The sequence below is a fragment of the Barbatula barbatula genome, assembly GCF_947034865.1.
Source record: "Barbatula barbatula genome assembly, chromosome: 4".
NCBI lineage: Eukaryota > Metazoa > Chordata > Actinopteri > Cypriniformes > Nemacheilidae > Barbatula > Barbatula barbatula.
The window spans coordinates 2,608,692-2,629,876 of record NC_136768.1 but is presented as its reverse complement, the minus strand read 5'-3'; the positions used below and the strand labels follow the sequence as shown (position 1 = coordinate 2,629,876).

The 21,185-nt window shown below is 40.6% G+C and overlaps 1 protein-coding gene across 2 annotated transcripts; it reads right to left on the bottom strand.

Moving 5' to 3' along the window:
- Nucleotides 1-13,478: 13,478 nt before the first annotated feature.
- Nucleotides 13,479-18,489, bottom strand: ifrd1 (interferon-related developmental regulator 1). Of its 2 annotated transcripts, XM_079453933.1 has the most exons (13): nucleotides 18,264-18,489; nucleotides 16,904-17,008; nucleotides 16,739-16,817; nucleotides 16,479-16,603; nucleotides 16,236-16,393; nucleotides 16,092-16,142; nucleotides 15,836-16,014; nucleotides 15,632-15,740; nucleotides 15,120-15,254; nucleotides 14,909-15,037; nucleotides 14,732-14,827; nucleotides 14,547-14,645; nucleotides 13,479-14,098 (listed from the first exon to the last, which is right to left on the bottom strand). In XM_079453933.1, the coding sequence occupies exons 1-12, from the start codon at nucleotides 18,292-18,294 to the stop codon at nucleotides 14,559-14,561; spliced, it is 1,284 nt and encodes a 427-aa protein (XP_079310059.1). In that variant the 5' UTR covers nucleotides 18,295-18,489; the 3' UTR covers nucleotides 13,479-14,098; nucleotides 14,547-14,558. The 2 variants fall into 2 exon arrangements, with proteins under 2 accessions (XP_079310059.1, XP_079310060.1); XM_079453934.1 differs by lacking the exon at nucleotides 13,479-14,098 and having other exon boundaries at nucleotides 14,233-14,645; nucleotides 18,070-18,471.
- Between the last annotated feature and the right edge of the window lie 2,696 nt (nucleotides 18,490-21,185).

Here is a 21,185-nt window from a genome sequence, read left to right as displayed (position 1 = left end):
ATTATATTTGTATACGTTTTGACATTCAAACCCTGAAACGGCTAAATAAAATCCAATATTCAGCTCAGTTTCTGTATTTTTCTGAATGAACTGAACCATAAGCATCTTTATAAATACGGTCCTAGATATCACATTAGTAAACGGCACAGACTGTCTCTGCAGTTGAGATGAATTTCGAGTCGGTGTGGTCGTACAGTGAGTTAGCACAAAACACTGAATGCATAAACAACCTCTCTCGCTCTCTTTCATGAAGTCTTTGACAGTTTTAATGATGTACGTACAAGGAGTCTTGACAAGGTTTAGCTAAATAGCCCAACTTATTTAGCAATGCCTTTCAAAGATAAAGGTTAGTAAATCCTTTATCAAGAAAAGAAGGTCATTTTTAAATGATGCTCTTCTGACAGAGAACGTCTAACACATCTCTTTGAAGTGTCTCTGTGGTCTTGAAAATGTTGGAAATGTGTACGAGTAACCTCAATCCATGCATTTGGTACATGGTACATGTCTATTCATTTGGATTAATGAAGCAAATTTATATATTAAGGTATGATCTTCATACCAATAATGTTAATGCTTTGCCTTAATACGTGTGTGCGCCAGTCTCAGCAAGTCTAACATTTTCTTGTATCGTCAGGTCATTAATGTCACAGTCGAGCGTTTCAAAGCATTACAGATCGCTCGGATGGCTGACTAACTTAAGCTCAGTGCTTTAATAAGAACTCTTCTCAGATGGATGAGAAAGCAATAAAATGCTGTAATTACATTTAGAATGACTGCTTTTTGGATAAGCGGCTCTCTGCATTAACATTTCCCGCGTGCCCTCGGAAAAACAATCCTGTCGTTCCAATTTGCATTTGACAAAAATTATCATTACCCTCGTGCGCTTCTGCATGCTAGTGTTTAGATATTAATTTAATGAAATCTGCCGTAATCCCTTTTAATTCCGTCTAATCGATAACGGAAGGCCTCTTAGTGCCGAGGCTGCTTTAAACAGATTTGTTTTGTCATTAGCTTTAAAAATGGAGATAAGCTACAGGGAAACGCAGTTGATTTTGAATTTGAGAAATAAGGTCGGACAGATGCAAGCCTGAAATATTTCCTACCAGGTTTTTACCAGGCGTTGCAGTTTATTACATGAACGAATCTTATTGCCTTACGTAAAAATCAAGTTCAAACTAAATATGCCAGACTTTCAAGTAATTTCAGTCGTTCTGCAATTGTAAAATGCGAGCCAAGCTTTACACCAATTCCAACACGACCGCATCGGTGTGAGTTACATTACAGTCACAGGCGATTGTTGCTCTCTGTACGACCTAGTACTGATATTTATACCCTCGTCGAAATTGCTTTTCATTTCTCCTTTGGAGGAACTCTAAAATTAGTCTCCCACCAGCGATCACGTACGTTTACACAGGACTAAGAAAATGCCCGGAGCCTTGTCGCTGGGCTGATGCTACACAATTGATTTATATGTCTTAGAAATGTTGCACTCATCTAATAGAGGTTCAGGGCGGGATGATCGACGGAGCGCCGAATTAACCGCATTGGTGCCTTTCTTACCGTTAAACGTGCAAAATATATAGAAGGTCTGCTGTGATGAATTACGCTCATGCACGTATTTCGTATCCAAGTCTTTTCACTCTAATCAACGGCGTTGTAACCCTGCCAGATACGTCGGAGGTCTGCCTAGCGTCCCTTTCATTTATTGGCCACATAATGAACACTTTCATGCTTTCCGTCCTGGGACGTGATGGGTTTTGTGGCTGTAAACCGATACAGTGCTCGGTCGCATCTAGTGTAAGAGATCTTGACTGCTTCTGTTGTTGCATGCAATTACATTGCATTTGAATGCATGTAGGAATCCTGTCCTCGGCTGTTTGTAATGTATGCCTAAACATTTATACTCCCAAGAATTCCCGCTATTAGTCCCTTGGCGTGGGCTATCATCCTTTAAGTATCATGTAGGGTAATCGTCACATTTGGGAACTGAAGTTTGGTATCCTCATAGACACAAACGTATGAGTGTGTGATCCAATCAGCTGTAGTGATTCACAGGAGCCCCATTCATATGATTAGAGGAGTCCTTAGCATATCTGAGACATATTGACCCTAGCGAGTTCTCGACAAAGTCGTCTGAAACTCATTCACCTGCTAAACGCCACAAATCTGCTCTAATCACGCCAAGTTATGGAGAGAGCTGATTTCTCGAGTGCCAGGCTCTGATTCAGCTATCAGCCATCTAGGACTAATGTGTCTCGAGCCCTGACACTGCATTTATAAAACACAAAGACAGAAGCGTACAAGCACACAACTGCTTTGCAGGAAAACAAAATTACTTTGATTAAAAAAAGGCTAGCAGCACATACCAGCTGTTCGCATTATGTGCCGGTAAATCTAATGAGGTCTTTCCGTACCCGCCGGGCAACTTGGCGCTCTCGTAGACTTTCACAGCGGTTTTCTCGCACAACGACATTACACCTATATACTGAGCTCAATGGAAATTCTGTTGAATAAAAAACATGGTGCGATATTGAGAAATTGGCTCGGTTGTGTTACAATAAATAAACGTTAAAGCATGCAAACCATAGCAATTTTTGCTTGCAGATATCCGTTATTGAGCGAGTTCATAAAAAATAACGTATACATTGAGCTGTTGAGTAAGACTTTGATACCAAGTTTGATGTCATTTGACTTCAACCCATGACTTCAAACCTGCAATTTTAGTTTTTCTTAAAACAGAATTCACCCAAAAATGAATTTTATTTTTGTCATATACTCACCCTTATGACATGATGTCTGACTTCTGCCAAACGCAAAAGAAGATATTTTGAAGAACGTTGGTCAGCGAACGACATCGGACTTTGCATGGACACAAAACCACTGAGGCATTTCTCAAAATATCTTCTTTTGTGTTCCACAGAAGAAATAGTCATATGCAGGTTTGAGTAAATAATGACAGAATGTATATGTTTGGAGTAACTATCCATTTTACTGTATGAGTTTGATCTGAAAGTATTTCTTACCCTTATTTTGAAACACTGTACACTACAGAATAACAGGAATGGCCGAAATTGCTAGCAAAGTTAGAATGCAGTTTTAAAAGCGCAGGACAGTTTTGGAGCAACAGAGCCCTTGACCTTCACTGCAGTTTTACAGCCTCTCCTGAATTGCTCCTTTGGGTGTGATTTCATATAACCGCCCGCCTCCCCCCACTTCAGCCAACTCTCTTCCTCATATCAGAGCTCGATGGGTTGGGTACATTGGCTCAATTACACCGTGCATAGCCGCAGTTAGAGTGACGTGCGTTACGGTTAAGGACGAGCGGCTCTGCGGTCTCAAACATTTTCGGGGACCCACTCAGCCACCCCATACTATACGTGCCGTATATAACAGCGATGTGGTACCCAACTCCTATAGAGCGGATGCGCCGGCGGAGGGCCAAGCCTTCGTGAGATACAGCGAAACGGGTTGAGATGACTTCATCAGTTTGTTGAGTGACCTTTAACCAAGATTGTTATCTCTGGCCTTTCTTCCACAGGGTTCTCCTTGCTCAGGGTTTCTCCGTCACACTGAAATTATTCATTAGCAAATCAAGCCCAAGGTTTGATCAAGGTCAAGTGTCTGTGTGTCGAATGGGCCTCCGCGTGCACACGGGGTCACTCGTGAACACACGCTCACATCGCTGACACGCGTCAGAGAGAACTGCAAGCGCAGGCGATCGATGGGTTTAAATGGACGGGAACAAAACTCAATTTTAATACGCTGACTGCTGTGTTTATTAGATGAGATGGTATTGATGATGAAATGAAAGCCTGGTTCAGTTATACACGGATGGAATATTGGTAATCAATCGATTAAGAGCCACTGATGTTTTTATGTTTACGTTTGAAGGTCCGTGTTTAAAAATGTAAAATAATATGTGAGAAATTTTAAACAATTGTTTTGTTTTTCATTTTTTGAGCAGGATTGGCACATGCAAAAAAACATCAATAAACTAAAAAAACTCACTCAAAACGTATCTAAGATTGAACATGAATATAAAAGATAATCTAGGCTTGTTGATGTTCACATCACTGATTCATTCCACCCACTCCCTTTTAAAACCATTTGCCTCTCTCCCTTTCCTCTTCCCTTTCTTTCCACTGTTATGATCATCTCATTCATTCATTCATCCGGTTTCTCAATCTCCGCTTGTAAGCGAAGGCTATGACCCGTGCGTGTGGGTTTTAGAGACTGTGTGAAGTGTTTAAAGAGCATTGAGCTTTTGGAAATGTCATTTCGGCGGCGTTTCCTGGAAGATCTGGAGCACTGGGGTGTTGAACCCTAGTATGATGCGCGTACAAAAAATGACCTGGATTCAGAATAACATCAACCCCTTAATGCCTTTGAAATGGTGCATTATCTCTTATCATCCTCACATTGTGAGTTATATCCAGGTCTATGCCACATTATCATGCCTTTAATGGCTTATTGGGAATGTTGATTTGCCCACATGTCCTTTTCTCTGACGTATTGTTTATGAGATATTATTCAGGGTTCAGATAGACTGTTCTTCGTTTTTAAAACCAAGAGAGACACTTAAAATCTTTGACATCCAGCAGGGGATGGATGAGTAACACCCTTGAACTGTCCTGCTGTCCGCGCTCATTTCATCTCTAAATAACCTCCCACCACGCAATAACATTAAATCACTGGATGAGAAAATGATTTTGCAGTTTTTAAAGGGCAGGAGAGCTCGGGCGATGAATTATGCTGTGTGGGGTCTCGCCGAATCAAAAGACCAATGAGAGGACATCAATAATGAGAGATCAGGAGACATGGTTTGAGACCCGGAGACCAAAGGTTAATAGATATAAGGGGGAAAAGAGCCCCGTGCTTTAGATGGAAGCGATTCTAAGCCGCTGTGAATATTAGATATGGTTGTGAATAATGCTTTTTTTCTTTGCAGTCATAGATGGAATTTTAGTACACAACTACATTTTTGTTTGTATTGATAATATAGTTCAAGTGACCTTGTAGATATATACTGATAGTTTACTAGTTCAATACTTGTTTAGTAGTTTTTATATGGGAAGTGTACTTGTAAGTGTTCTAAACGAGAATCTATCATCATCATACTTACAACCTAGTAAGAACGTGGATTAAGTTTAAACATTGGAGGGCTTGACTTTCACTAGATGCCTTAAAATATTTTAAGACATTAAATCATTATATATTTATGTGTAGCGTTTTTTTTCAAAGCCGTGTAATTATTATAGTTTACTGCTGTTTATATTACATATCAAGCACTTTATTATAAGTAGGCTGTATATTGATCCAAATATTTATAATAAATATACTTTGACATTTATGTGAGTAGTTTATACTTAAGTGTAATATTTAGCATCACTGACTATTGTCATTGTCTGTAATCAAGCATTTGTTCCCTATGTAGAGCATTTCAGATCACTTGCAAGACTAGTTAGCCTGCTGTCTTGATGGACACCAGCTAGCAAAAGTAGTTCAATTCGTTTTAGAAACAGCTCTGTAGGCTGTTGTAATATAAAACGCAGAACACAGTCAACGCATGCATGCTGCTGTTGTATTGTATGTAAAATGATCATTTTTAAACCAGATTTGGTTAGCGGGCGCGCTGCCCAGAAGTTTTGTGTCAGAAAGATGAATCTGTAACATATCCGTTGCATTTAGCAATATTCCGGTGCTCATTTCTTGCGTATTTACTTAGAAACAACATCTGGATGCCAAGATTGTTTGGCGATGCAGAAGATGTTTTCCTTTAGCCTTATTTCCATAATGAGATTATGCGTTGTGATTTATGCCTGAGTCACAAGATATTGTCTACGGGGTCCGATGTTCTGCTCAGGGGGGACGGCAAATAAATTAGATGAACAATACAGGCAAATTATTCTCAGCCATGGGTATCTTGTTTGTCTTTGGTGAGGGAAAGGTCTGAATATGTTGAAATGTGTTTTTGAACTGTACCTTTACCTACATATGTTTATATAATAGGTAATTTCATGTTTGTAGTGCTTGCCGTGTTGCTTACAATCCCACACTTGCTTTCTGTGCTATAGTTATGAAAGACACCTCAGATCATATAGTTTGTATCGTGATCACTCACCTGACGGATGATAATATTGTGCTTTTTTAATTCGGCCTCATTCAGGTGTCCAGAATGTTGACTGGTTCAAACTGATAGAGAAGTGTAACATCTGATTATGAATTTAGTCTCCCTGATGCTATTCCCACGAGCTATTAGACAGTAATGAGGTTCTTGTTCATTTATTTCTTTTAATAAAGCAATATAATCAAAACGTACCGCCGTCACTCTCAAATACATGTAAACACATGTGCACGTCCCGGTGTAGTCTGTCACACAAGCGTGCATACAAAGAAATAAAACCAATATGAGCAGAAACAGGTCGATTATTCTCTCTGTTAGTGTTAGATTAGATGTTCTACATAGGTGCCGTTGATTTGATATGCATGGCCTGCCAGCGTCGCTCAGATATGTGATTATCATTTTCATGTTTTCCGCGGCAGCCCTTTGCATTATCTTTTAGATTTTCATTTGTTGCTTGTCTATCATCCGTGAGGAAAAGCTCGCCTCCCCATTGTCTCGTCCAACCGTAACTGGTGTTGCACTGGTTATAAATATCAGGGCTCACATCCATGTGGCATTTCCACGGATTGAATAATGAAAAGGTTGTTCGTGGACCTGGGCACGGTAAGGAAGCTAGATGAATAGTAGAAATGAGGAAGAAAAGAAAAACAGGAGCTCCATTGAGGCGTGCGGAGGACTGCTGAGGACACGCTAGGCGCCTGCAGCTCTCCAAAACCCTCACTTTTCAAGCCATCATTTCCGCTGAGAGAAAATAAAAGGTTTAAAATAACATCCACCCTGATGAAATAAATTCAATCTCCCCAAAAATAACGACAGTGTTTTTACAACAGTTATGTAATCTATTCGTACTGTCATGACTTACCATCTGGCAATGTAACCGCCACGTCCCAATTTAACTACCATTAAATGACCAATTCACAACGGCACTTTTACGACTTTTTCTAACGTTGCAAAATAACAAGAGTGGTCAAGATATGAACTACTATGACGTATTTACAACGTAACTATAACGCCATACTATTGACACATCTATGTTTCATTTCGCTTAATATCTCGGATCACATTTTAGCGTAGCACTTTCTGTGAAGTCACAGAGAACGCAAACAGCGTCTCTGATGATCCCACATCACCTTGATGGTCGCTTTAGAAATGTAAAACAACCTTCAGACATATTAATAAACAACAGTGTACAAGTTACGTACTGCTATGACGTATTTGCAACGTAACTACAACGCCATACAATTGAAACATGTTTTATATCGCTTTATATCGCACACATTTAACGTAGCACTTTCTGTGATGTCACATAAACTGCCAACAGCGTCGCCAACGTACCCACGTTGCCTCGACGGTCGCTTTAGAAATGAAACACAACCTTCAGAGAATCAATTAACTTCTAGCGTGGAATTGATCTTTATGGATTTTGGGAAGAGTTGTTGACTAAGATGTGTTCTCAGGTCAGTTGCTTGCTGAGTTAATGTGACTAGGACGGAATCTTCAGTCATTAAAGGTGACCAATCAGCTCACATTCTCTCTCGGAGCCCTGGCAACAGCCCTCAGAGCCCTGGCAACAACCCTCGGAGCACAGGCAAGTGTGCTTTAATCATTCCACTCAGCAGCCAATAGTGGGCACACACACACACACACACACAAACGGAGGATCATAGGCAGTCATGCAGGCGCTTATATAAAGCACACACACAACCTAAGCCAGCTGGGTCTCATGTCTCCTCTGCTTTCTCTCACATCTCAATGTGCTGTTTACTCGCCATTGCTCTTATTTAACTGACCAGAGATCAACACACACACACACACACACACACACACACACACACACTAAATTTGATTTGGTTAAACATATCATATTAGTACAAAATGGTTTATTTTTAGACATTATTTGATCTATATATTTTACGACCAACCACACAGATGTCCAGGACTTACAACATGGAGACTTTTTATTTCAGAAAATATCATTTAAAAAATATAGACAGAATATGTTATAAAATATGTTGAATATCTTTTTCATATAAATGTTTTAATGGATTAATATGAAATAAATCATATTAAATTGAACAAGTTTTGTGTGTATTCTATCAGAAAAGCATCATAAATATATTTGGGTTCCTACAAATGTTCCATAATGTACAATTGAATTAAATTAAATTTGTACAAAGGGAAAAGGTTGGCATTCAACATTATAGATAAAGTTTCTAATAATCACCTGTTTAACATACTGCCCGTGTTGGTTGAATGTTGAATTAACTTTATGATCTTTCCTTAATAATTTAATATAATTTGTTTATATCGCTTATTGCTCCCTGAATGCTTTGGATAAAAGCGTCTGCCAAATGACTTAATGTAAATGTAAGTGATACTATGAATTTCCTTCTGGATACCAGCATGGCATCCATACAAATACACTAATATCATAATAATAATAATTTGATGCTTCTCTCATGTGTGTGCGCACACTGTGAAAAAGCTGCAGTGGTGTGAATGGAGCTCTAGTGGAGAGCATCGCTGTAAAGAAGAGATAAAGTGGCCCGCCCTGCTGTGCCCGTTGCTCCTGTGCCAAAGTGCTGGCTCATGCTGTTGGTGAACAGGTGCCTTTCCCCGAACCCAGGAATTACCCCGCTTGGCGCAACCCCGTAAACAGTTGTCAGGCCCTGTGGGCGTCCGAACGAGTCACCCGCTCTATCACGAGTTTGCATGGCAATCCCTTCCACCAAGACAGTGGGTTTTTGGCCACAGTTAAAACTGTACGTGTGTGTTTTTGTTAGAAGCCAGCCACCAGCCATGAAAGTGTTTAAACATGAGTATCGTGTCCTGGAGGAGATGTCTAACATCTGTGCTTGGCTGAATAAACCTATAATGTTATCTGTGAGTATCTACTGGTAACGTTTTGGGATGATATTTGTCAGATGGAACCAATAGAAATGCATTAGATCCTGATGGGAAAAGACCCAAAACACACTACATTAAGACATTTTGTAACAGTTTTAATGGTGAACAGCTGATGGTTCGTAATGGTATTAGTAATGGAAACCATTAGATTTGATATCATACAGGCTCATGTTGAGAGACTAATGCGTTTTGTTCCTGTTTGAAAAAGGGGGACATTTTAAGAGGGCTTTATGATTTTGGCCATTAGAAAAGAAAGATCATTTGGATCGAGAGCAAGACATTTGGTGAATCATATCCTTCTGAACAATCACCTGTCACATGTTAATGGAAATAGTAATAGGTTGCTGTAGGAATGTTTTTGAAAAATGATTAATGATGTAACCAATAATATGAGTGTAATGGCTCAAATTCAGAATAGTGAACAAGTGCCATCTGCTGGGGAGATTTAGTACTTTTTGTATCTCAATGTGAAAAGGTTCCCAATTTGCTTCGATTCAACATGTTAAAATAAAACTTTGACATACATAAATATTGATTTAGTTACCTTTTATTTCATATTTTATTGATTTTTATTTTATTGTATTTATTTAATTTCATAAAACAATAAACAACAATGATTATTTATTTATTTATGTAAAAACCATAATGTTTTACACTTAAAATGACTTTTATGCGCTCGACTTAAACAGAAAACATATTTAATTGCGTAATTAAAGATATAAATGCATTAGAAATTCAATAATCTTTAACAAAATGATTTATTTTTGGTCACCTACCAAACGTTGGCTGGTCCTTCAGGTCAGCAAAGCTTCTTTGTATTATTTTCCTGACCTCGCCATAGACAAGTGCAGTGTTAAACGTTACAGTTAACACATTTGATTAGGTTTAGCTAAACGAAATTCAGCATTTTAACAGAATTTGGATTATTGTAGGGAAATGAGCGCATCACACGACAAAAATCAGGCAAAGACACCAGCCAATCTGAATCAATTGTGTATTAAACATCTAAGATCTTCTTAAAAGTATTTTTATCACTCCGATTTATATTCTGCTGACTTGAAGGCAGGCATCTCACATCATTGAAAAGATCATTCGGAGTTCATCAGACTCTTACTCTGACCCCGAATGTGTCTGCAGCCACATTCTGATCTTCCAGGCCAAGAGAACCTAATTATACCACGATGGATGTCCTGTCCCGCATAAACATAAGCAAACGTAAAATATGCGGGTCACAGTAGCACCTTTATTTATTCAGAACCTGAAACGGCCGGGGAAAAATAAGGATTGTACTTTGGAGATCAAAGGTGCAATTGTGAGGAAGCTAGTTTCACCGAGCGGCATGACTCGGTGATAACATAACTCCAATCTGAGAATGAATTCTTCATGCTGCTCGGTCTGGTCCTTGGCAACGGGAAGAAGAGAGGAGGACAGGTTTGTCAGGAAACATCAGGCTGTTTTCTGCCTGATTTATCAAACGTTACAGAACACCAGCCGCCAGCTGCTACAGAGACGCTGTCAGATGGGACAGGTGCACGTTTAGTGAGGGATACGAGCGCAGACGTGCAGATTTATGGCTGAACTGGGGTTGTTTTGACATGACATTGATGTAATTTCAGTGCAGTTTATTGCAATGCTTCCTATTGTGTGCATACGGTACTAACACTGCAAAAATGCTGATTTACTATTTTCAGTATGTACATATTAGTGTACTGTACTCAATAATCACTATGAGTTTTATAAATACAAAACACTACACGTAATGACGTTCTCATTGGTCACATGAACTCATTGGTCACATGAACACATGAAAAAATTCCTTCATCATTTACTTGTCATCTGAAACCGGTTTGACTTTCTTCCGCAGAACAGAGTTGTCAACCAAACAGCACTGGCCCCCATTCACTTCTATTGGATGGACACAAAACCAATGCAAATGAATGGATGCCGGTCAACAACATTCTTCAAAATATCTTCTTTTGTGTTCTGCGGAAGTCATACAGATTTGAAATGACAAGAGGGTGTGTAAATGAAACTATATTCATTTTTAGGTGAACGATCACTTTAAGATGAACCAGGACTGTGTGAGCTATGACAGAGAGTCCAATTACTGAAACCAACCAATGAAATCGAAGCTCTGAAATGATGCATTAAGGCGGAGCATTTACAAATGAATGATAGGTGGTCATTAACTCCTCTTGTGATGCTGTGGTCACGTTTGAAACTAAAAAAACAAGTTTATAAAACCAAGGCAATCTGTGACCATCTAATGGATGGCTAATGGCTAAATTGAACAACCAAGTCATTTTCTCACCTGAAACTCATCATAATGCTTCCAGCAGCACCTGAGGAAGGTTGCTTGTGCAATCACACATCAACAAGAGCTGAACGTGTTTCAGACAGGGAGCAAACAGATCTAGGAAGCTCCAACTGGACTGCAGGAGGTAAGTTATTTGCTTGAAACTGATTGACTCGCGTAATAATGTTTATTTATTCATATACTGGATTGTATGGACAATTTAACCTAAAAATATGTGAATCGTTTGAGTGCCATTTAATGGAATGGGCGATTAGTTATACATGGCACTCTGGTGAAGTGTGCGAGTGTGTGGAGGGGTGAGAATGGTTTTAGTGATGTAGCCAGTCAGTGATTGGCAGGTGATGAAGAGGAAAATGACATTTTCATTTTTATTTCTCTGCGTTTGCCCGACTGCGTCTTTCTTCCTCCATTAAATAACGGCTCTGTGATTTTAATGGCTAGTCATTTGCCAGGCTGATAAACACTGGCGCTGTTCAGTCCATTTGTAGCAGCCACTATCACCTCTGACACAACATTACGCTGCCAGTTTGACACGCTGTGTAGCATTAGAGCAGAATATCGTACAAGTTTATTACAACAACAACTACAGCACTCGAGCCCCCACCCTGTCATTTCCCAGCAGCAGAAGTCGATAAGGTGAGCCAGTGTACAACAGCACCACAAGTTAGCGCATATCCCAGCTTACCAACGGCGTGTGGAAGGCTGCCATCTTCTGCCCTTAGTGAGTGCAGCTGGCAAAGCCACACCTTCACAGACTACTGCCTCAGTGAGCCAGGTTCTCCATCCTCACCGCGATTAGTACAGGCGAACCCAAGCTTACTGCCAGATATTACAACCTGGGTAAGCAAACAAGCAGCCAGCATGCGGCCAGCTGCATTTACTGCCAGCACCACAAGCCCAGTATTATTGTCCCAAGCTATAACCACTAGCCCCAGTCACAGCTATGGCAAAGAGGACATTCTAACCCAACTAATTTTCGAGGGGCTGAGAGAGCTTAGAGAGACGTTCGCAGCTATGGTCCCAGATCTACAAGAGAGACCAAACATCAAATTAAGTTCCGGTTCAACCCACCAGCGGCGCCTCATTTTGGTGGGGTTTGGGAACGTGAAATACAGACCGTCAAGAAAGCCCTTCAGGTGGTTATCGGCACGCAATCCCTCCATGAAGACATCCTCCTCACCCCATTGATCGAAGTTGAAAGCATCCTCAATGCTAAGCCCTTGGGCTATGTTTCGTCTGACATAGCTGATCCGGATCCTGTGACGCCTAACCTGCTGCTGATGGGACGGCGGGACGCCTCCTTACCCCAAGTCTCCTACGCTCCTGACACCCTCACAAGACGACGCTGGCGCCACTGTCAGATGATGGTGGACCACTTCTGGGCTCAGTTCCTTCACTACAAGTCCGCAAGAAGTGGCGGCGGCCCATCAACGACCTCGTCCAGAGCACAGTCGTTATGATCGTCGATCCCCAGCTTCCGAGAGCGCAGTGGCCTATTGGGAGGATTGTCAAGGTGATAGAGAGTGCAGACGGTCATGTCCGGTCGGCCGAGGTTCAAGTCGGGGAGAAGACTTACTTGCGGCCGGTGGCACGCCTGGTCCAGCTGCCTGCCATTCCACATGACAGTTGCAGATACCAGTACAGATCAATGTAAAGGCTCAAACAGTAAACATCGTGCTGTGTGTAATATGGAGTGGTATTCATTCATTAAAGCCACGTCAACTGTTCTACTGTGTCCGGTCTCGCTCTCTAATCTGAGTGCCTGTGTGGATGTGTTCCAGCGAATCCACCTAAAATAACATACAGTCCTAGATCTCCCCAATACCCATAATGCATTGCATTAAAGCACCTCTTTTGCTTACACATTACTGCATCCCACAATGCATTGCAGCCAATTGGTTGTATAAATTGAACATTTTATAATGTCTCATTCATGAAACCCGTAACTTTCGGATTCACGGATACGTTCATATTTTCTAAATATTAGTGGGAACAAAAGAAATGTACACCTGCTCCCTATCACATGTCAAAGGTGCGTAAAACATGTAAATGTGATGTATTATTTTAGACAAACTGATGACACCGCATTTTGATGCACTGTATGCATCAATGATATTTCACGGGTTTCTTAATCATGTTTAGTTTAATTTTTCACTCTAACTGGGTAAAACGCAGAGCAAGTTATTGCCCCTTTACACAGCCATCCAATCACAGCGGAGAAGAGGCGGTACAAACACTGCATTGACCACCTATAATACAATACTGGAGAAGTTAATATTGTCCGTGACTACATTTTACATGCAGTAAGTGCAAATCGTTCAAGCGCCACCAGCTGGTCATTTTCAGAAGAGCACAGGGTATTGTTTCAGCTGGCTAAAAACGCTTTGGTAGACCTAGTTTAATGTTTATTTATTGTTAGGCATACAGCCTATTAGTTTCTTATGCAATACAATGTAGCCAAACCGGAGAATAAAGTCCAGGGGATTCTACAGATTCATAGAAAAGAAAACTTGTTAAATGTGTGACAGACTGTGATTGTGGCCTCGCTTACGTTAATATACTTCAAAAAGTAGGTAGCACTACTCCATCTATTGTCTATATAGTAACATTAATACTCGTGAGATGGCTCAACTACCTTTGTATTCTTCAGTGACCTCAAAACCATGCCTGTGTGTCGCATGGTGTTGACAGGAAGTGCATATTCAGTTACAAAACATCTAACGGCCATTTCAGCTTCAGTGACTTGGCAACTGTGAATGAAGCAAACGAGGACATTAATGCCGGATTGTGAAGCTGCCCTCGCTGCACTAAGTAAGTTTCTTTGAGAGCGTACTAAATGTCTTTGGTCTTATTATAAGAGATTAAAATCACATCTAAACAGGGCGATTTCATAAATTATTTTTACATTTATTTTTTAACGCAGCCTTGCCACTACAGTACAGCCCACTGACATTAACATGACACAATATATTCATATATATACTGTGAAATTCACAATCCATAACACCACAAACATCAAAGATCATGAGTTGATGTTCCAATAAACCCGTCACCACAAAAGTACACACATAAATTAGAGTCTATGACAAATGAGTAAATATTAAGTTTAGTAAACAATACATTTATGAAGAAAAAGTAATTCGGACTACGTAAGGAATGCTAAGAATACAACATGAAGTGTACAAAAAAGTGCATTACAAAAAAAACGTCCTAAAACTCCCCGACGTCGTTCCTTTTGTCACGGAACTTGTTCCTCGCCTTGGTTCTCGCTTTAAACGCAGCTGCATTGTAGAGGTGCTGAAAGACAAACAAAAGTACACGATTACACCACATGCTCATATTCAAACGCATTTATAACAGGCACTAGGAAAAAACTCCCTTACCCTTTCCAATCTAGAGCTTTTCATAGCCTTTAAAGCAGCAGAATCGATCAACATCGGTGGTCCCAGTTCAAACACATCCCTTATAAACTCGTTCCCCTGCCATTACAAAATTGTACGTGTTTTTCAATTCATCATAGAATTAAACCACAGGTAAACAGTTCACCACTTGAGCTTTACCTGTAAATGATAGTTCATGCCAGAGCCCACAAACTCTCTGAAAGTGTCATATGTCCTCTTTCTCACCCAGCTGTCGATGACCATTCGCTCTGTGCCAAAGCGAATAGTCTCTGTTTGAAAATCCCCATCCTGTGTCAAAACAAATAAGAGGTCCGTTTCAGAAGAGTGGTCAGCTTCAGAACTACACACCAAGCATGACCACCAGTCCTACCTCTACTGCCTTCAGGACGTCTCTGAAAACAGATCTTTGCTTTCTCTTATCAGTCTTTGCTCTGTGTTTGTTGCAATCGGTGGCCAACGCGTTCAGCTTTTCACACAATGCCTCCCAGTCGTCATATTCAAAGTCCTGTGGAAGGTCAAAGGTCATTCCAACATCATTCAAATGACTCCTCCTAGGACCGGGTACAATGATAGTATTTTGCATGCAATGGTAGAAATGTGTCAGCAGGTAGAGATTTTGCTATAAGGCAGTATAAATAAGTTGTTTGGTTATCAGTGGGCAGTGCTGTCATCTACTCATGAGAGTAATAAAAAGTAAGGGAGTGCATCTCAGACAAGCACTGGTTATTAAGGGATATAAAGCAAAGCAAGAGCAATTGCCATCACATCACATGTGAAGCATCTAATCAAAGTTGAGTCTCAACCATTGGTTCGAAAATTGTTCTCTTTCTGATTTATTTGACGGCTTAAAATTGCGGCGAGTTGACTGAATGTGAGACTTACAGGGTCAACATCTCGGATGAGCTCGAACAGTAGCGCGACGGTCTCTCCAGCAGCAATCCTCATGTTGACGTCATCGTTCTCCAGCAGACGAGGAAGTTTAGACAAATGTCTAGAAAAAGAAACAATTACAGAACGTCAGAAACCCAGAGGGGATCGAACCCAAGTGTTTTTTACAGCAGACCAGGTGGCTGTCCGTATACCTACTTCTGCATGATGGCTCTTATGTGGTTGCCTGGGCAGATGGTAAGAAGCAGGGCCCAGGACAGAAGAGCGTTGGTGTGGAGTTGTGTGGTCTGAGGGTTAACAGAAGGTCTGGTCCCGTCCTCCCTAACGTACGAGCGAGTGAAGAGGCTCTCAAAGCTCTCCATAGTGCCATACACATCCTGGAAGACCAAAGCAGATTAGAGAACTTTCAACAAACTTTGTTGTAATTATTTTGAGTTGTGCATTCCACACTTACCAAGATATCATCTTCAGCTACAAGACTGCAAAGGCCCAGACTTGTTGCACACTGAAAGACAAGTCGAGATCAGAAAGTTACGAACTCATATCTTAAGTCTAGTTTTATCTTTTAAAGGAGCATCATCGGAGAAAAAAAACGTACAGCTTGTCTGGCCTGGATGTTAGCGGTTCCGTCATTCAGGATAGTCTTAAAAACAGGTTTAAGTGTCTTAAAAACCTCCTCGCTCTCAATTCCAGAACCGAGCTGGATGCACAGAAGACACGCCAGAGAGGCGGCGGCACTCTGCTCCACTCCCTTCCCTAAATCACACGCAAGCCGAAAGCTTCAGATCAATCATTCCACCAATGAAAGAAATCTTCAAAACACAAACTTAAAACCACGAACCTTTCTTCAAACAGCGCTCTATGCTGTCTGTGATGGTCATCCTTCTCTCGGAAATGAACTCGTACAGGATTTTGGTTGCCATGGCAGTCTTTAGTCCATCAAGGGCACCTTGCCTGGTCTTGGCACTAGAAAGGGAATGTAATTACAGTTTAGTTTGCCGCAGTGGGGTTTGCTGGAGGTTGTAAACGCATCGAAAAGAAACCTTACAACATCATCTGGATCGTTCAACAGATCTTTTAAAGGTTTGATTGAAAACTAACCTCTTATCTACCGTGCTGTCGATGTACACCTTCAGTTTATACTGGAAGTCCTCTTGAGTCATTTCCTCACTTTCACCAGCTGTTGAACATAATCATCATAATGTCGCATTTATCCCTGCAGTCATGTCTCACGCCAAAAAGCGATCACTGAAAATCACAACATACCATCCTCGGGTGCACTGGTTCTCTCACTGAGGCTGCTGCAGTGACTGAGGGTCTCACTAGACGCATCTTCATCACTGAACGGCTGGACATTTCCCTGTTGTGCCCCTGCAAAACAAACTATATTAAAAGAGTCACAGATAACCGTTTTCCATCGTGTTTAATTGCGATCCACTTGTGTTTAACTCCTATTGGACTAGTGAAGAGGTTTAAACTTGAGAAACTACTTTTAACGTTTAAGGAACAGTCCATCCAAAATGCCGTAATCGTTTATTCGTCATGTCATTCAAAATCGAATCTGTGTGTGGAACACACGAGACCGTCTCGATGGTTTCTGTGTCCATAAAATGGAAGTCAATGGTGTCCAATGTCGTTTGTGTTGTGAGAAAATAAATCATTCACTTTTGTGGGCGTAAATGATAAAGATTTTCATGTTTGGGTGAACCATCCCTTTAACACTCATAGAAATAAAAGCTCTCCCAACTAAACTAGCTGTATGTCAAACGACACTAAACGAAAATCCTGTCGCAAGTGACGCCACATGCACGTGGCCGATTCTCTTATCAGCGCTGTGAAATGCAGTCTTCTACAGAAAGTACAAAGCGTCTCCTTCGGCAAGGTCGCAGGGCGTCAGGACCTGTCCATCTGACCTCATGTAAACAAAAAAAGGGAACAGCAAATATGTCCAGGAAATAACTCTGCAGGGATATAGGGATCATGTGCGTTGGCATGGCAGCAGTCTGCTGGTGGTTTCAGACAGCAGATGGGCTGAGATCATTTAACAAGTCGCATATTGATGTAGAACAAAGAGCCTTGAACTGAAATACTTGGATGCTGTGTTCCTGATCGCTTCCCGTCATGCAGTTCGTCCCAACGCAGGCGTGTGTTACACAAGGCGGCTCGTGTATGGCCTTTAGATACCTTATCTCCACTGACAGCTGCAGGAACGTGACGACATATAATGAACACAATGAGGATGAATCTATTGGATTTTCAATTGAACGACATCGTTCGTGATCCACTTATTCTCGTGTCGTTTATGGTTTATATTAAACGGCTTCTGCGTTTTCAATTCTTAGAGAATTGCGGCTCTCCAAACTGTTGACATCGATCTCCGAACACTGCTCTCAAAACAAATGACATTTTGAAACATAAAAGACATTAAGTACCGTCGATGACTCAAGCTCTTTTGTTTGTAAAAGAAAGACTCCTGGTTGTCAACCAAAGCAGGCCATGCGACCACGGGAGTTGTAGTTTGTTATCGTCTTACGTCCATTGCGCGCTCGTTGTAAAGGACTACAATTCCCAGAACTTCCATTGGCGCAGGCCGCGCAATACCACTGGTAAATTCCAGCCTACTTACCCCTGCCGCTCCTTTTCTTGGCCCGTGGCATCTTGTTTAGATGAGTAGCTCCGCTCCTAAAATCAACCGATACACGACCAGTTTTTACTATAATGTCTTTTGAGTAGAGTATTTTCCAACGGCACAGTGAAATGGAAAGTATTGAAAGCGAATCCGGTGAAAGACTTTAAGCTCAAGCGATACATGTTCCCTCAAAAACTACGGCTGCGCCGGCGCGCCACCGCCTAGCGCTTTTATACGGCCGACGTGACGTCGTTAAAAGGGCGTTACCTCACGTGGACCTAGATACAGCCTGACCAATAAGGTCGCGGGCCGAGCAGGCGAGGCGTCAATGTTCGGGTATGTGCTGTCACGTCCTCATGCGGGACCGGGTTCCACGTGTTGCATTGAATGCAGCAGCTGCAGTTTGTTATTGTGGAAAATGCATGACATGTGATGAAGTTTGTTTTGTAAAACAGCGTTAGGACAAACGTGTTTATCGAGACCACGTGCGATTCGCGATACAGGATCAGTGCAGGAGGACCATCAGTTAACAAGTGGACACAAGGTTGACCTCACAGCTGACAAAACAATAAAAGAAGCACAGACGGTGTCTCTAAAATCATGTTTGATCAGATGGCTCAGGGCCTCATTCAATGTTTGGTGTATATGTGGTGTCTATGGGAGTAATCGTTAAAATGTATAAAAAATGTGTGTAGGTACATCTAAAAAAATGAGAATTTCATGAAAAAGGTTAATATTTTGTTTTTAGAGACACCGTCTGTGCTTCACTCATTGCAGAAAGTGAAACCAGCTCGAATTTAATCAAGTCTTATGGGGGTCCCCACCGTAAGACTTTTTGTGTGGGGGTTCGTGTCGAAAATATACAATTTATACAAAATACACCATATAGTTTATCATAATATGCATAACTATATTTATTCAAAACAGGCTTACATAAAAGAACAGGCTTTTACTGTATTTTGGAACAAATCAATACAGGCTGTGTGAACAGAAATGAATGGTTGTTTGGCGTTTCAAATTTAAAGTGACATGACAACCAGCCCATAAACAAACCTAATATAAATTATTGTAAATAATGAATTCACAAAATTTACCAAATCCATTGCATGAATTTAATCACATTTGTCAATATCATTATAATTTTCCTGAGGGACCCCCTAAGTCTATTTTTTTTACTTGTTATGGGGATCCCTAATGCCCCCCTTCAATTCGAGCACTGTCCGTATATTATATAGACTCATTACACACAGAGTGCAATATTTCAAGCCTTTATTTCTTGAAATTTATGATTATGGCTTACAGATAATGAAAACCCAGAATTCAGTGTCTGTGTTTTCTGAAGTCCACAGTCAAAGCAGCCATCTACCTGGTAATTTTAGTGCACTTCATGCTTCCTTCTTCTGACAACCTTTATGGAGATGCTGATTTCATTTTCCAGCAGGACTCGGCACCTGCCCACACTGCCAAAGGTACCAAAAGCTGGTTCAATGACCGTGGTGGTACTTACATTTACATTTAGCAGACGCTTTTATCCAAAGAGACTTACTTGTTTACTTGCTTGATTGGTTCCTGACCTGAACCCCATAGAGAATCTATAGAGGTAGGGTCACAAGAAAGATGAGAGGCCCCAGACCCAATAATGCAGATGACCCGAAGGCCGCTATTAAAGCAACCTGGTCTTCCATTACACCTGAGCAGTGCCACAGACTGAATGCCTCTATGCCACGCCGCATTGATGCAGTAATTCATGCAAAAGGAGGCCGAACCGAATATTGAGTGCACAGAAATGAACATACTTTTCAGAAGCCTGACATTTCGGTTTAAAATATCCTTTTTTTATTGATTTTATGTAATATTCAAATTTTCTGAGACACTGAATTTTGGGTTTTCATTCTGTAAGAAATAATCATAAAAATTTGAAGAAATAAAGGCTTGAAACATTTCACTCTGAATGAATCTATGTATTGGTTTCACTTTCTGAAACGAGTGACAAAAAATATTGAGCTTTTTCACGAAATTCAAATTTTTTGAGATGTACCTGTATCTTTCATATCTATGACACGAGACGCATGAGATCATTTACAAGAGCGTTCAGCGTTTTGTTTAGATCCCCAACTCTAGGCACTCTGACATAAAACTGTAATGGAAAATAAGGGGCACCACTAGAGGGAGCTCTTTATAAATAATTGTCAATTGCTAGATAAACCCCTGCCAATGGCATTCAGTGTTTCTGATATTACTGCATAATTTATGAAGGATTCTTTTATGATCGAAGGTCATTCAAACTTCATTTAGATCAAAGGCAGCAGTGAAACACCTTCCGTGCCATTTCACTTCCCCTTGTTCTATTTGAATATAGTTTGGTTACAATTGAATAAATAAATTAAGCAGATTTTTTTAATCGTCTCACCTGTTTTCATGTTATGGTGGTAGACCAAAGAAAAAAAGAACTTGCTTTGGCTCAACTTGTTGGGAATTGAACTCTCCACTACAGCTTCACATGAATGCAGATGAGGGGCGCTCACCAGTATGGCATCACATGAATGCAGATATAAGGCTGACAGAAGATGGGCATTGGTTACAAAAAAGTGCTGGGTTTATATTTTTATCCTGTATGTGAACTGTGTGTTTAATAATTGATGACACACCCTCAGGCGCAGGACAGGGGGTCAGTGCGTGATACGCTACTGTTAGAAATCAAAAGATATAACAAAACTTTATGATTTATAACCTATACTTTCAGTTGATACTACATTAAAACAATAAATTCGAACACAAACTCAGTTTTTACTACATTGTAAATAATACCAAGTTTAGAACTTTAATATTGCATTTAAATAAAATGGCATGTATTTTGTAAAATGACATCATAAAACACTTAAGTCTTAAATATTAAAATCCTGATATCAGAAAATGATT

What these genes read in the sequence shown, in the direction of transcription:
- ifrd1 (XM_079453933.1), bottom strand. Translation starts at nt 18,294, where the DNA reads ATGCCACGGGCCAAGAAAAGGAGCGGCAGGG. An exon ending in ACGTCCTGAAGGCAGTAGAG is followed by an intron (nt 15,038 to 15,119) that starts GTAGGACTGGTG and finishes GTTTTGACACAG; the next exon opens with GATGGGGATTTTCAAACAGA. An exon ending in GCATGAACTATCATTTACAG is followed by an intron (nt 14,828 to 14,908) that starts GTAAAGCTCAAG and finishes TTGTAATGGCAG; the next exon opens with GGGAACGAGTTTATAAGGGA.